The sequence below is a fragment of the Phyllobates terribilis genome, unplaced genomic scaffold, assembly GCF_046119375.1.
Source record: "Phyllobates terribilis strain yellow unplaced genomic scaffold, ASM4611937v1 Scaffold_14__1_contigs__length_39327217, whole genome shotgun sequence".
NCBI classification, from domain to species: Eukaryota; Metazoa; Chordata; class Amphibia; order Anura; family Dendrobatidae; genus Phyllobates; species Phyllobates terribilis.
The window spans coordinates 31,993,273-32,010,833 of record NW_027362774.1 but is presented as its reverse complement, the minus strand read 5'-3'; the positions used below and the strand labels follow the sequence as shown (position 1 = coordinate 32,010,833).

Below are 17,561 nucleotides of genomic sequence, written 5' to 3'. Positions count from 1 at the left end.
TGTTCGGAGAAGCCAGGTTGGGACCCTTGGGTCTCCTGGCCATGTACCTCAATTGACTGTCAGCTTCCTAAGCTTGTCGTTACCTCCTCTCTGTGGGTGCCTGCCAAAATTGAGGTGCCACTGGTGGGGGTAGTCGGCCCTGGAAGCCCCAAAGTCACAGCGGCTTTAATCTCGCTGATTCAGCAGAAGGGTGAGACTCTGTAATTTTGCACCATTTTAGGTATGTGCTGGGACTGTTCTATCTGTTTATTGTCTGTTTTGTGGTTCAATAAAGTGTTGGCACGCTGTTTCACCCTCACCCTGTGTTGTCTGAGTAGTGTTACTCCCATGGAAGACCCCTTGTCTTCACAATCATATATATACTGTCCCCTACTGTCATATATATATATACAGTTGTGCTCAAAAGTTTACATACCCCGGCAAAATTTTTCTTTTCTTGGCCTTGTTTCAGAGAATATGAATGATAACAAAAAAAACTTTTTCTCCCCTCATGGTTATTGGTTGGGTGAAGCCATTTATTGTCAAACTACTGTGTTTTCTCTTTAAAAACTTTTGTTACCCTCCAAGACAGACTTCAAAAACCTTATAAAGGAAGTCAAGGATACCTGCAGGTCAGAGATTGCTTGTGTGAGACAAGACCTGAGGCACTTGGCAAATCGTATAGAAATACTGGAGGATGATCATAATACTACTAGAGCTCATGTAACCAAACTACAACACGTGACCACCCAGCAAAAATCAGTGATGCAGGATATGCATGCCCAAATTGAAGATCTTGATAATAGGGGAAGAAGGAGCAATATATGGGTGAGGGGTCTCCCCGAGTCGGAGGGGGTGGAGGATCTCAGAGCTATACTTCAGGAGATCTTTAACTCTATCCTGGGTGATAGTCAGCCTGCCTCGATCAAATTTGATAGAGCTCACAGAGCCTTGAAGCCAAAAGGTACTACAGCATTTCCGAGGGATGTAATATGCTGCTTGCATGACTTTGAGCTGAAAGAAAAGATAATGGCCAAGGCACGGGCCCAGAAAGCCATAAAGTATAGGGGGGCGGACATCCAGCTCTTCCCGGACCTGTCTAGAATTACCCTGCAGAAGAGAAAGCATCTTAAACCTCTGCTCAGCATGCTCCTGGATAAGAAGATTCCCTATAGGTGGGGCTTCCCCTTTGCTTTAATGGCTCGCAGGGATGGGGTGTCGGCTGTGCTCCGCTCTATGGGGGATTTGGCCAAGTTTTGTGGGGACCTCCAACTAACAGCACCGAACATTCCGGAATGGGACTATCTTCTCCCCCCGGAGGCTCCACCTCCCGTATGGCAAAAGGTGGGGAGGCGGGGCAAAGAGGGAACGAGAGCAGGGCCCGCCCTCTGGAGTGCATAAGAATAACTATGGTTGACTGTAAAACCCGGAGCATAAGCGGCTTCTCTTGAGGGTTTACTTTTTGTCTTTATCGCTCTTTTTCACTTACAAGCCGGTACTCGACGTCAAGTTCTGAAATACTTATGTTTGATATTTTTCTAGGCCTTAAATGAATGAATATTTTAAAGTGTCACTTTGACAGCCTGTTTATAAATGCTCAGTGAGGTTCTTTGGGTTTTGGGACAAGGATTTTGGTTATTGTTTCTCTTCTCACAGGAAAGTTTTTTTTTTTCCCTTTTTCTGGACTCCCTCCAATATATTTTTCCAAAGGGTTGTTGGACAGCAAGGACATTGTGATTTCCCTTAACTGCACAGTACGTTTTTGAAACTTAGTGGGCTCACCTTGTGCCACGGTAACAACCCTTCTCCAAAGTTACTCTTGGGAAATTGTTCTGATCTGTTTTGATATTTGTACATGTTTTCTCTTAATGTTGGTTTGCCTCAGTCTGTGTCCCCCCCACATCCCACTGTCTTTCCCCTCTCTCCTTTTTACCTTTTCTTTTCGTTATCAAGAGAGCAGGGGTCATTCATGAAGCTCCATGGCAGGTCATTATGGGGCGGGAGGCTGCAACGATTGTCAGTGAGTATGATTATAAGCAGTAGTTCACCGTTTCTCACTAGCAATGGTTAAGTTGATCACTTTGAATGTAAAGGGGCTTAATTCCCCTAGAAAAAGAAGGCTCACACTGCAGGAGTTGAGGGCTCAGAGAGCGGACATTGCCTTTTTACAGGAGACCCATTATGACCGGAGTGGGACGTTTAGATTTGCGGCCCATCATTACCCTTCTGCCTACTCTGCCTATAATAATAATAAAAAGGGTGGAGTGGCCATACTTATATCATCTTTATGTCCAATTCAAATCTCTAAATCTCATGAGGACCCAGCAGGTAGATTCTTGATACTGGAGGGCTTTTTTCAGGGCAAAGCAATAATATTGTGCAACATTTACGCCCCAAATTTGGGCCAAATACCCCTTATTCGCAAGGTTCTAACTAGCCTTCGACGGCTGCAGCCTGGGGCATTGTTGGTGGGGGGGACTTTAATATCCCGTTCTCAGAAATAAATGATAGGCTTGCTTTGAGGGGGAACCCGCCATCTGCTGGTTCATCCCGATTATCATTGGAATTTAGAAAATTGATCCGGGCAAATTCCCTTTTTGATATGTGGAGAATAGATCATCCCAAAGAAAGAGCTTACACTTTTTATTCAAATCCGCATCAGACTCATACCAGAATCGATTACTTTTTTGCTAATATTGTCACACTTAGAATGCTAGAGAATGTGGAGGTGGGGTCCATAACATGGTCGGATCATGCGCCGGTAATATTAAATTTAAAGTTGGGTCTCAGTTCCTCCAGAGCCTGTCACTGGCGACTGAATGAATTTCTGGTAAAGGATCCCTGTATTCAAAAATCTTTATCAAATCATTTAATCCAGTATTTTGAACTAAATTTGGGATCTGTGCCCTCCCTTCCTATTTTGTGGGAAGCGCATAAGGCGGTAATAAGAGGGTGTTGTATCGCAGAGGGAGCGAGGCTTAAAAAAAAATTCAAGGCTACTTTTCTCGAATCTTAATTCTCAGATTCGCCTTCTGGAACGTAGATTTGCCTCTTCTCCGTCAACTGGGACTCTGAGGAAGCTGTTGGCCACTAGGGACAAATTGAAGGATCTCTCCATCCGTAAAGTGGAGAAGATGCTTGTATTTTCAAAACAGAGATATTATGAAAAAGGGAATAAGGCCCATACCCTGTTGGCTAGGCAATCGCAGGATCGCTCTGTGGCCGCGGCTCCTCAGGCTCTAAGAGACGATGAGGGAACTACCCACTATGACCCGGGGGAATTGTCAAATATCTTTTATAAATTTTATAAGAAATTATATAATCTTCAGGACCCACTGGCAGGCAATCCAGAATATAGGCGATCAGAGATAGACAGCTTTTTTCGGAGGCTTAGTCTGACAGTTCTTTCAACGGAGGCACAAGAGTCCCTTAACAAACAGATCACTCTTGAGGAATTAACTGACATTTTGAAAGATTTGCCCCTGGGTAAGTCACCAGGCCCGGACAGTTTGACCTATCTATATTATAAAACTTTTGAGGATATACTACTCCCCTATATGGTTGACCTTTTTAACTCCTTCCTGACAGGAACCCCGATTCCTAGCTCGCTGTCTCATTCATATTTGGTGTTAATTCACAAGGCTGGTAGAGATCCCCTTGACTGCGCCAACTATAGGCCCATAGCCCTCTTGAACTCGGATTTAAAAATATTTACCCGTCTCCTTGCAAATAGACTGAATGTCTTGCTTCTGCACATGATTCATAAGGATCAGGTGGGGTTTGTGCCCTTCAGGCAGGGAGGAGACAACACAAGGAGGGCTGTGGACCTGGTGGATGTGGTCAATAGGAATAAGTCTCGGGCGCTTCTCCTCAGTCTTGATGCGGAAAAGGCTTTTGATCGCCTTAATTGGCCCTTTATGTTTGAGACAGTGAAGACTTTTGGGATATCGGGTGCTTTTCTAACAGCACTAAAGGCCTTTTATTCTTCTCCCACGGCGTCCATTAAACTTCCCCATTGTGTATCACCCAGTTTCTCTATAGCAAATGGTACAAGGCAAGGCTGTCCTTTATCCCCACTCTTGTTTGCCATGTGTATCGAGCCTCTAGCGGCAGCAATAAGAGTCAATCCTGACATATCGGGGATGGAGGTAAGGGGTAAAGTATTTAAAATTTCCGTATTTGCAGACGATGTGCTACTGACCCTCACGAATCTGCATATCACCCTCCCTAATCTTAAAGTGACACTTCGGGAATATGGCATAATCTCAGGATATAAGATTAATTCTAAAAAAGCAGAGGCACTTCCACTAAACCTTCCCCATGAAGAATTAGATCATCTTAAGCTGAATTACAAATTCCGGTGGAAGTCAGAGAGTATCAAATATCTGGGGATTAACATAACGTCAGACTATGGGACCCTGTTTGCTCATAATTTTCCGCCCCTTTTTAAAGAATTGAAGGGTCTTATGGTCAAGTGGGCCAATCTTCATATCTCATTTTTGGGGCGTATATCGGCAGTGAAAATGTCCCTTATTCCTAAACTCAACTACTATTTTGAAACTCTGCCAGTTGGGGTTCCTATGGGGAAGTTGAGGGCTCTCCAGTCCTGTATAATGAAGTTTATATGGAATAATGGGAGGCATAGAATCTCCAAGCAGGTACTGATCTCGGGGAGGGAGCAGGGGGGGTTATCGGTCCTGGATGTGGTTAAATACTATTGGGCGGCTCACTTGAGAAGGATTCCCTCGTGGTCATCCCTTTGGGCATATAATAAGTGGACAGAAATTGAAAAATTATGGATAGCCCCAGTTCATCCGAATTCACTACTGTGGTCTGAGAAATCTGTTAAACTCCAAAGCACTTTACTGGGCCCTATGCAATTCACTAGAGACATATGGGACACCTGTAGGAGGAGATTCTTCTAAACACTCCCCGATGATATCGTTTGTCTTTCAGCCTTTGCTCCCTCAGAGCCAAGAATCATCGATGGTTCACCCCTGGATCAATGCGGGATTGTTTAGATTTGCGGATATAGTGGACAGAAACACCTTAGTAATACATCAGTTTGATTATTTAAAAGAAAGTTTTAACATCACTAATCGGGAATTCTATCAGTACATACAGATTCAGTATTTTGCAAGATCCCTGTTTGGCTGATATAAAGTGTCCATGCCCCCGGAGTATGAGAGGCTGTGCGGGAGAGGTCCCTCTACCAAGCGGTTGATCTCGGATATATATAAAATAATCAATTCACCGGTGGGTGGACCCATCTTCCAGCACCCCTATATGTCTAAGTGGGAGGGATTCTTGGGAAGGAGGCTTTCCCCTCAGACATGGCAGACAATATGGTCTAAAGCAGCTAAGACCTCAATCTGTACCCTATACAAGGAGAACCAATATAAAATTTGAATGCATTGGTACCACACGCCGGATGTCCTGAATAAAATGAACCCGCAGGTCCCGAGTATATGCTGGAGATGTGGATCATCTGTCGGCACTCTGACACATGTTTTCTGGTCCTGCAGCAAAATAATTCCCTTTTGGGAAACAATAAGAAAACTGGTTCAGGAGGTGCTATTTACAGAGATTTCTCTGGAGCCCTCTGTTTTCCTTCTCAATGTGACCCCTGGGGGAATGGGTAGACATTCTTCCAAATTGCTCCTCCACTTGTTGACAGCAGCGAGATGCATGATTGCTCTTTGCTGGAAAAGGGACTCACCACCCTCTAGACAAGAGTACTACAATAGGGTCTGTGATGTGAGGTGGATGGAGTCCTTGACTGCAAGTCTTAATGCAAAGATGGACCTGTTCGAGACAGTATGGGCCCCATGGGACTACTATTGGGCGCAGCGTAGTGAATGATCAACTGCTTCTTGATCTTTTGTCTATATCGCTCTTCCTTTCCCTTCCTTCTCTCTGTGTTGTCTTTTTTTTCTTTGTGTTTCATGGACGGTTATTTAAAATGGATTTCATATCAGATATTTGAATTTGAAAGCTTTAAAGTGATCTCTAATGGGCCGGCCTGTTGGAGGCCTAAGGGTTTTCTCTGATATGAAAATGTGAATGACTTTTCTGTGTTCTATGTTTGCTAAAATATGTGAAAAATTTTAATAAAAATTACAGTTATAAAAAAAAACAAAAAACTTTTGTTAACTTTTGAGCACAACTGTATACTGTCCTGTGTGTAATAATCCTTGTCATAGCTATATGTGTCGTAGAAAATATTAACATCTCTACGCCACATGAAATTGCAGGGGTTAAAGATAGCTGACAGTCAGAGTAACAGGGGACCTGATACCAAACTCCTCCCCCTCCTCCCCTCTCCAGTAAGGAAACAGGAGCTAGCAATCTAAAGCTGCCTTTATGTAAAATGGCAGTGAACAAAAAGATGTGAACCATCTTAATTAAAATGCTCAGATGACTGAAAGAAGATGCCTTTTGTGAGAACGATACAGAGATTTAGAATGGACAAATAGTTAGACACAAGGTCTTTTCAGACAATGGAGACATGTGTTTACACATAACTAGCGAAGTGGATGAAGCCTTTTCAAACCCCAGGAAATACATTTTCCACATGATACGCACGTGGATTCAAGTAACAATGTGGGTTTCTGTAGGGAAAATGTTAGAATAAGCCAGCTCAGACGATATATCTCCAAAAGGAAACATGAAATATTGGAATTTGTATAAATCCGATATTAATGAGACATACTTTTCAGCACCGGAACTAACAGGGGAAGAAGACGCATAATTTTTCATAACTGTAACCCTTGCCAATGAGCCACAAATCCACAGTGACCAGATAACTGACAACAGCTATGCCATGTTTACTCTCTAAGTAAAGATAAAATCCCCATGGAAATTATGGCGTCAGTTTTGTGCTTCTACGATCATCCGGTGAGGGATTATCACATAAATTGGGATTTCATAAAATCCTGAAATGCTGAGGACAGCCCCACACCCTCCTGCAGATGACCTTGCAGCAACTTAACGCAGACTGACCTGAGGGATATCTAAATCTGATTCATCAAGAGCCAGAGGCCCAGGCTGAGAGCTGAGCGTCAGGCCCAAGCTCAGAGAGCAGAGCATCAAGCTGACCGACAGGCCCAGGCCGAGTTGGAGGAGCGAGAGTACCAGCTGGAGTTAGCTCGAATCCAGAAGGAAACACCCACCCCACAGAACCGTGAATCCAACAGTGCCAACAATTTTAAACCCTGTCCCAAGCATTTTCCTGTGATAGACAAGGACAGAGACTTGGACATATTTCTGCGAGGGTTTGAAAAGGCCTGCAGGCAGTACCAGCTGCCTGAGGACCAGTGGGTCTGATATTTAACCCCAGGGCTCCGAGGGAAAGCTCTGGAGGTGTTTGCTTCTCTCCCTCGAGACCAAGATAGAGACTACGAGGCCATAAAGTAGACCCTGATTAAAAAAAGTACTAGCTTACTCCTGAGGTTTACTGCAAAATGTTTTGAGCGCTCCAGAGTGGACCACACGACAGCTATAGTGATGTGTTGGATGAGCTCAGTACCAACTTGAGCAGTGGGTCCAAGGACTGTCAGTCACCACCTTCGAGGAATTGAAGGATCTGATGGTAAAAGACCAATTTCTTCATATTTGCCCTGTGGAGGTGCCACAGTTTTTGCTAGACCGGGAGCCAAAGGATCCCGCTAAAGCAACACAGATCGCTGATGCTTATGAGGCCATTCATATGCCAGAGGTGTGGAAATCAGCCATTGGCAGCTGGAAAAGGGAGTAAGCTGACAACCACCCCCAGTGCCCCTGCCAGCCGGCCCTCAGGGAGTCCAGCCCCATCTTCCAGCACTAAGCCTGCATATGACTCTCAGTGGTGCTATACCTGTGACCGGACTGGTCACATCAGCGTCGTCTGCCCGAAGAGGCAGAAGATGAACCAACACCTTAGGCCGCAGGGCCTAGTGCATCCAATTTTTTGTGGGTGGGCCGGTTGAGGGGGCCCAAGAGAATTTTGCAACTGGTTACTGTGGGCAACAACGTTACTATTGGGCTTAAGGACACTGGTGCCGAGCGAACCCTCATCCACCCTGAGTTAGTGCTACTGGAGGAACTCATTCCTTGGAGGCCGCGGCTGCTTCCACTACTAGGCCGGTTATAGGGGAACTCAGAGTGAGCGTATGGTATATACACCTTCAATTCCAACGCATGGAATATATGTATATACCCCGGTACTGTCACTGCCAGCTCTACCATAACAAAAAGAACTACTCACTGCCACCATCAATCGTTTATACAGGCTGATTGGACGCCCATTACAGGTAGCTTATGGCTTCAAGGGTACGGTTTACAGAGCAGGAGGAACAGAGCTATTACATTTTATATTTAATCCAGAAAGGCAGTGTTCATAAAAAAATATATATACAACATGATACAAAACGGGAACAAAGCAATACGATATATACAATCACATAAAATAAAAATGATAACGAAAGAAAACTACTAACCCTGATGTCACAGAAGTGGCTCTGAGCTTAGCGAAGGGAAGCACTTCATTTCTGAAAATGGACAGAACCTCCACATCAAACTGTGCCTTTAGGTCCGGGTCAATTGTCAGTACTCAGTTTCTGATTTTATTAGCTCCGAAGTTTCGCCCATACACCTCCCCTTGATGACCTCATGTGGGGCGGATTATGGGATTTGCTAAGTCTGTTAGAATTTTATGAGATCCCCAATTTACAACTTTGCGTCCAAAGGTTCCAGGCAATAGATATTAACGTATTTTTATCATGATTTTACCGTTATATAGATACCAGATATGACAGGTATAGAATCACCTGTCCGATCCCCGTTATTCAATTGGAGAGATTCTAGTGGCCCTACACTTATGCGAGTGAATGCATCATGTTTGTCCCTTCGCTACGACGCCTGAAATCTATATCCCATAAATATCGGATTGATACAAATCCCAAGGGGAAAAAATAAATCTGATGTTGGGGAACCATAGTTCTCCTCCCATGCGTAAACAGATCTCAGCCTGGTTGTCATTTTCCCAGAGAACTACTTGTTTAATTACCTGGACACTGCAGGGTTACTCTGCTTCAAAATAGGTACAGCGTTATCTCTCTCCCTATTTCACTTGTTTTAATTACTTTCTCTCACTTGCTATAACTAGTTTTCCCTCTTTCCCATATATTCCATTGCGAGGTCTACTTCAAAGAGTTTGAAGCATAATCTCTTCTCCCAGATGTTCTGTGTGAGGGTGACATCCGGAGATGTCTTAAGAATTTAAATTTTTCTATGACACATATAATGTATGGTATCCTCCTCCTCTATGGTCTCCTTCTCCTCCTGGGATATGTATGGTCTCCTCCTCCTGGGATATGTATAGTCTCCTCTTCCTCCTTGGACATGTATGGTCTCCTCCTCCTGGGATATGTATGGTCTCCTCCTCCTGGGATATGTATGGTCTCCTCTTCCTCCTGGGATATGTATAGTCTCCTCTTCCTCCTGGGATATGTATGGTCTCCTCCTCCTGGGATATGTATGGTCTCCTCCTCCTGGGATATGTATGGTCTCCTCCTCCTGGGATATGTATGGTCTCCTCCTCCTCCTGGGATATGTATAGTCTCCTCTTCCTCCTGGGATATGTATGGTCCCCTCTTCCTCCTGGGATATGTATAGTCTCCTCTTCCTCCTAGGATATGTATGGTCCCCTCTTCCTCCTGGGATATGTATGGTCTCCTCTTCCTCCTGGGATATGTATAGTTCCCTCTTCCTCCTGGGATATGTATGGTCTCCTCCTCCTAGGATATGTGTAGTCTCCTCTTCCTCCTGGGATATGTATGGTCTCCTCCTCCTGGGATATGTGTAGTCTCCTCTTCCTCCTGGGATATGTATAGTCCCCTCTTCCTCCTGGGATATGTATGGTCTCCTCCTCCTGGGATATGTGTAGTCTCCTCTTCCTCCTGGGATATGTATGGTCTCCTCCTCCTGGGATATGTGTAGTCTCCTCTTCCTCCTAGGATATGAATGGTCTCCTTCTCCTCCTGGGAAATGTATTGTCTCCTCCTCCTGGGATATGTGTAGTCTCCTCTTCCTCCTAGGATATGTATAGTCTCCTCTTCCTCCTAGGATATGTATGGTCTCCTCTTCCTCCTAGGATATGTATGGTCTCCTTCTCTTCCTGGGATATGTATTGTCTTCTTCTCCTCCTGGGATATGTATGGTTTACTCTTCGTCCTGGGATATGTATGGTCTCCTTCTCCTGGGATATGTATGGTTTACTCTTCGTCCTGGGATATGTATTGTCTTCTCCTCCTGGGATATGTATTGTCTTCTTCTCCTCCTGGGATATGTATGGTTTACTCTTCATCCTGGGATATGTATGGTCTCCTTCTCCTGGGATATGTGTAGTCTCCTCTTCCTCCTAGGATATGTGTAGTCTCCTCTTCCTCCTAGGATATGTATGGTCTCCTCTTCCTCCTAGGATATGTATGGTCTCCTCTTCCTCCTGGGATATGTGTAGTCTCCTCTTCCTCCTAGGATATGTATGGTCTCCTCCTCCTCCTGGGATATGTATAGTCTCCTCTTCCTCCTGGGATATGTATGGTCTCCTCCTCCTGGGATATGTATGGTCTCCTCCTCCTGGGATATGTATAGTCTCCTCTTCCTCCTGGTATATGTATGGTCTCCTCTTCCTCCTGGGATATGTATGGTCTCCTCTTCCTCCTAGGATATGTGTAGTCTCCTCTTCCTCCTAGGATATATATGGTCTCCTCTTCCTCCTAGGATATGTATGGTCTCCTCTTCCTCCTGGGATATGTATGGTCTCCTCTTCCTCCTGGGATATGTATGGTCTCCTCTTCCTCCTGGGATATGTGTAGTCTCCTCTTCCTCCTGGGATATGTATGGTCTCCTCTTCCTCCTGGGATATGTATGGTCTCCTCTTCCTCCTGGGATATGTATGGTCTCCTCCTCCTGGGATATGTGTAGTCTCCTCTTCCTCCTAGGATATGTATAGTCTCCTCTTCCTCCTGGGATATGCATGGTCTCCTCCTCCTGGGATATGTGTAGTCTCCTCTTCCTCCTGGGATATGTATAGTCTCCTCTTCCTCCTGGGATATGTGTAGTCTCCTCTTCCTCCTAGGATATGTATGGTCTCCTCTTCCTCCTGGGATATGTATGGTCTCCTCCTCCTGGGATATGTGTAGTCTCCTCTTCCTCCTAGGATATGTATGGTCTCCTCTACCTCCTAGGATATGTATGGTCTCCTCTTCCTCCTAAGATATGTATAGTCTCCTCTTCCTCCTAGGATATGTATGGTCTCCTCTACCTCCTAGGATATGTATGGTCTCCTCTTCCTCCTAAGATATGTATAGTCTCCTCTTCCTCCTAGGATATGTATGGTCTCCTCTTCCTCCTAGGATATGTATAGTCTCCTCTTCCTCCTATGATATGTATGGTCTCCTCTTCCTCCTAGGATATGTATAGTCTCCTCTTCCTCCTGGGATATGTATGGTCTCCTCTTCCTCCTAGGATATGTATAGTCTCCTCTTCCTCCTAGGATATGTATGGTCTCCTCTTCCTCCTAGGATATGTATGGTCTCCTCTTCCTCCTGGGATATGTATGGTCTCCTCTTCCTCCTAGGATATGTATAGTCTCCTCTTCCTCCTAGGATATGCATGCTCTCCTCTTCCTCCTAGGATATGTATGGTCTCCTCTTCCTCCTAGGATATGCATGGTCTCCTCTTCCTCCTGGGATATGTGTAGTCTCCTCTTCCTCCTAGGATATGTATGGTCTCCTCTTCCTCCTAGGATATGCATGGTCTCCTCTTCCTCCTGGGATATGTGTAGTCTCCTCTTCCTCCTAGGATATGTATGGTCTCCTCTTCCTCCTGGGATATGTGTAGTCTCCTCTTCCTCCTGGGATATGTATGGTCTCCTTCTCCTCCTGGGATATGTATGGTTTACTCTTCGTCCTTGGATATGTATTGTCTGCTCCTCCTGGGATATGTATGGTCTCCTGGGATATATTATAATGCATGGTCTCGTACTGAGATAGATACAAATAATGTATGGTCTACTGAAATATCTAAATATAATGTATGGTCTCCTCCTGTGATATATAGATATGATATTTGGTCTCCTCCTGGGATAATACATATTATGTATGGTATCCTCCTCCTCCTGAGATATGTATGGTCTCCTCCGCCTCCTGGAATATTACATATAATATATAGTATCCTCCTCCTCCTGGGATACGTATGATCTCCTCCTCCTGGGATATGTACAGTATGGTATCCTGCTCCTCCTGGGATAATACATATAATGTATGGTCTCCTTCTCCTCTTGGGATAATACATATAATGTATGGTATCCTCCTCCTCCTGGGATATGTATGGTCTCCTCCGCCTCCTGGAATATTACATATAATATATAGTATCCTCCTCCTCCTGGGATACGTATGATCTCCTCCTCCTGGGATATGTACAGTATGGTATCCTGCTCCTCCTGGGATAATACATATAATGTATGGTCTCCTTCTCCTCCTGGGATAATACATATTATGTATGGTATCCTCCTCCTCCTGAGATATGTATGGTCTCCTCCGCCTCCTGGAATATTACATATAATATATAGTATCCTCCTCCTCCTGGGATACGTATGATCTCCTCCTCCTGGGATATGTACAGTATGGTATCCTGCTCCTCCTGGGATAATACATATAATGTATGGTTTCCTCTTCCTCCTGGGATAATACATATAATGTATGGTATCCTCCTCCTCCTGGGATGTGTATAGTCTCCTCCTCCTGGGATAATACATATAATGTATTGCCTCCTTTCTCCTGGGATAATACATATAATGTATGGTATTCTCCTCCTGGCATATGTATGGTCTCTTTCTCCTCCTGGGATAATACATATAATGTATGGTCTCCTTCTCCTCCTGGGATAATACATATAATGTATGGTCTCCTTCTCCTCCTGGGATAATACATATAATGTATGGTCTCTTTCTCCTCCTGGGATAATACATATAATGTATGATCTCCTCCTCCTGGAATATGTTTGGTCTCCTTCTTCTCCTTGGATAGTACATATAATATATGGTATCCTCCCCCTTCTCCTTGGTTAATACAAGTTTTGTATGGTATCCTGCTCCTCCTGGGATATGTACAGTATGGTATCCTGCTCCTCCTGGGATAATACATATAATGTATGGTCTCCTTCTCCTCTTGGGATAATACATATAATGTATGGTATCCTCCTCCTTCTGGGATATGTATGGTCTCCTTCTCCTCCTGGGGTAATACATATTTTGTATGGTCTCCTTCTCCTCCTGGGATAATACATATAATGTATGGTCTCCTCCTAGGATAACACATATTTTGTATGGTCTCCTTCTTCTCCTGGGATAATACATATAATGTATGGTCTCCTCCTAGGATAACACATATTTTGTATGGTCTCCTTCTCCTCCTGGGATAATACATATAATGTATGGTCTCCTCCTGGGATAACACATATAATGTATGGTCTCCTTCTCCTCCTGGGATAATACATATAATGTATGGTCTCCTTTTCCTCCTGGGATAATACATATAATGTATGGTCTCCTTCTCCTTCTGGGATAATACATATAATGTATGGTCTCCTTCTCCTCCTGGAATAATACATATAATGTATGGTCTCCTTCTCCTGGGATAATACATATAATGTATGGTCTCCTTCTCCTCCTGGGATAACACATATTTTGTATGGTCTCCTTCTCCTCCTGGGATAATACATATAATGTATGGTCTCCTGGGATAACACATATAATGTATGGCCTCCTTCTCCTCCTGGGATAATACATATAATGTATGGTCTCCTTCTCCTCCTGGGATAATACATATAATGTATGGTCTCCTTCTCCTCCTGGGATAACACATATAATGTATGGTCTCCTTCTCCTCCTGGGATAACACATTTTTTGTATGGTCTCCTTCTCCTCCTGGGATAACACATATTTTGTATGGTCTCCTTCTCCTCCTGGGATAATACATATAATGTATGGTCTCCTCCTGGGCTAATACATATAATGTATGGTCTCCTTCTCCTCCTGGGATAATACATATAATGTATGGTCTCCTTCTCCTCCTGGGATAATACATATAATGTATGGTCTCCTTCTCCTCCTGGGATAATACATATAATTTATGGTCTCCTTCTCTTCCTGGGATAATACATATAATGTATGGTCTCCTTCTCCTCCTGGGATAATACATATAATTTATGGTCTCCTTCTCCTCCTGGGATAATACATATAATGTATGGTCTCCTTCTCCTCCTGGGATAATACATATAATGTATGGCCTCCTTCTCCTCCTGGGATAATACATATAATGTATGGTCTCCTTCTCCTCCTGGGATAATACATATAATGTATGGTCTCCTTCTCCTCCTGGGATAATACATATAATGTATGGTCTCCTTCTCCTCCTGGGATAATACATATAATGTATGGTCTCCTTCTCCTCCTGGGATAATACATATAATTTATGGTCTCCTTCTCCTCCTGGGATAATACATATAATGTATGGTCTCCTTCTCCTCCTGGGATAATACATATAATGTATGGTCTCCTTCTCCTCCTGGGATAATACATATAATGTATGGTCTCCTTCTCCTCCTGGGATAATACATATAATTTATGGTCTCCTTCTCCTCCTGGGATAATACATATAATGTATGGTCTCCTTCTCCTCCTGGGATAATACATATAATTTATGGTCTCCTTCTCCTCCTGGGATAATACATATAATTTATGGTCTCCTTCTCCTCCTGGGATAATACATATAATGTATGGTCTCCTTCTCCTCCTGGGATAATACATATAATGTATGGTCTCCTTCTCCTCCTGGGATAATACATATAATTTATGGTCTCCTTCTCCTCCTGGGATAATACATATAATGTATGGTCTCCTTCTCCTCCTGGGATAACACATATTTTGTATGGTCTCCTTGTTCTGTAATACCTTTTTGATGGCTCCCCTGCTGCTCCTGCTGAGACTTCTTCTTTTCTTGCAGATTTCCACCAGAAGATGCCGTGAGCTTGTGCGGCGGATGCCCATCTGGTTGACCATAACCCTGACGCCTTTTGGGTTGAAGCCGTGTACCTGGCCCCCATTATGTCCGAGGGCTGGGCTCCTGCACAGACGCCTCCTTCTTCCTTGCAGCAGCATCCCATCGCACTTCGTGAGCATCCCATCGCCAGCCCAGCCTCTTCGGACAACCCATTGGGCTGTGCGGTGTACGGCATTTTGATGCAGCCCGATCTTGGGATCCCTCATCCGCCTTTGGCCCCCGCTGAGCCTCTGCACAAGTGTGGACTGTGTGGGCACGACCTGACCAATCTGACAAACCCGCAGGAGCATCAGTGCATGCCTTCCGCCAGTCAGGACCGCTCCTTCCAGTGCACCCAGTGCCTGAAGATCTTTCACCAGGCCACTGACCTCCTGGAGCACCAGTGCACACAGGTGGAGCAGAAGCCTTTTGTCTGTGGAGTTTGTAAGATGGGCTTTTCTCTGCTGACCTCCCTGGCACAGCACCACACTGCCCACAATGGCAGCTCGCTGAAATGCTCTGTGTGTGAGAAGACCTACAAGCCTCCCGAGTCAGATAGAGCCTGCTTACCCGGCGCCGCTCCTCCTGTGCCAGCCTCCAGCGACAGACCCTTCATCTGCACCTTGTGTCACAAGCCCTTTAAGCACTTGTCAGAACTGTCCCGGCACGAGCGCGTCCACACCGGTGAGAAGCCGTATAAGTGCACGCTGTGTGAGAAGAGCTTCAGCCAGTCCTCGCACCTGGTTCACCACAAGCGCACTCACAGCTCTGAGCGCCCCTACAAGTGCACCGTGTGCGAAAAAAGCTTCAAGCATCGCTCCCACCTCCTGCGGCACATGTATGCCCACTCAGGCGAGCAGCTCTTCCAATGCCAGACATGCCAGCTGCGCTTCAAGGAGTCTTCACAGTTACTGCAGCACCCATGCACACCGGCCGGGGAGCGGCCCTTCCGCTGTGCCGCCTGTCAGAAGACATTCCGCCGTCCATCAGACCTCAGACAGCACGAACGGACGCACAGCGAAGAACGGCCTTTCCATTGTGATCTGTGTCAGATGAGTTTTAAGCAGCAGTATGCCCTGATGAGGCACCGGCGCACCCACAAGGCCGAGGAGCCCAACAACTGCAGCTACTGTGATAAAAGCATGGCCTTCAGCCCGCACGGGGCCGAGAGCATCTTCAAGTGCAATGCATGCCAGCAGGGCTTCCACCAGGCACAGGACTTGCTACGACACAAGTGCGGGCAGAGCAGCGCAGAGCGACCCTTCCAGTGCAGCATGTGTCATAAGACTTACAAGCGCGCCGCCGCGCTGCAGAAGCACCAGTCCGCCCACTGCACGGAGAAGCCACTGAGGTGCACCGCCTGCGAGCGCCGATTCTTCTCCTCCTCAGAGTTCGTGCAGCATCGGTGCGATCCCACCAGGGACAAACCGCTCAAGTGTCCAGACTGTGAGAAGCGATTCAAATACGCATCTGACCTGCAGAGACATCGACGGGTGCACACGGGCGAGAAGCCCTACAAGTGCCCGTCCTGCGACAAAAGCTTCAAGCAGCGGGAACATCTGAACAAACACCAGAGCGTCCACAATAGGGAGCAGCATTACAAGTGCCTGTGGTGCGGCGAGCGCTTCCATGAACTGGCTCAGCTCCAGGATCACAGCGCACAGCACACGGCGGACGGCGCCTTCCAGGTGGCCGCTTGTCTGCCCTGACCCACACCGTGAGCGCCACACTGGTGCCCCTCCACCCTCACACCAGAGACTAGCCTCTCCTGTCTATGCCAGCGAGTAATAAAGCTATGCCGCCAAGGTCATGTTTCTGTGTCCACGCTCATACCGTAGGTGCACGAGAAGTCTACTGAAATCATGTGCAAATAAGTGTCTGTACCTCCACCGGCACTGAATCTCCATTCACCAAATTCTGCTCCACCGGCACCGAATCCCGCTCCACCAAATCTACCTGCATTAAATCCTGCACAAAACTCCCCCTCCACCAAATCTACCTGCATTAAATCCTGCTCCACCTGCACAAAATCCCCCTCCACCAAATCTAACTGCATCAAATCCTGCTCCAACTATACTAAATCCTGCTCCATCTACACTAAATCTACCTGCACCAAATCTCACTCCACCTGTACAAAATCCCCCTCCACCAAATCTACCTGCACCGAATCCCGCTCCCCCTCCACCAAATCTAACTGCATCAAATCCTGCTCCAACTGTACTAAATCTACCTGCACCAAATCCTGCTCCATCTGCACTAAATCCACCTGCACCAAATCTCACTCCACCTGTACAAAATCCCCCTACACCAAATCTACCTGCATTAAATCCTGCTCCACCTGCATCAAATCCTGCTCTGTGACTATACAGCGTAAAATCTTAATTATGCCAGACATACTTTCTGATGGCAAGAGCAGTATACCTTTATTTTTATGTTTTATGCTGACTTTTTAACCTGTGTTCTTCTTTGGATGATTAATACAGACTATTGTTTGAATAA

At 45.5% G+C, this 17,561-nt stretch overlaps 1 protein-coding gene across 1 annotated transcript in view; it reads left to right on the top strand.

The window, feature by feature from the left end:
• Positions 1 to 17,561, top strand: part of ZNF319 (zinc finger protein 319) — a 21,270-nt gene extending 3,709 nt beyond the window's left edge. The window contains exon 2 of the mRNA XM_073659859.1: positions 15,027 to 17,561. Within this exon, the coding sequence (XP_073515960.1) occupies positions 15,128 to 16,771 (1,644 nt within the window). The 5' untranslated portion in view covers positions 15,027 to 15,127 and the 3' untranslated portion in view covers positions 16,772 to 17,561. The remainder of the gene's footprint in view (positions 1 to 15,026) is intronic.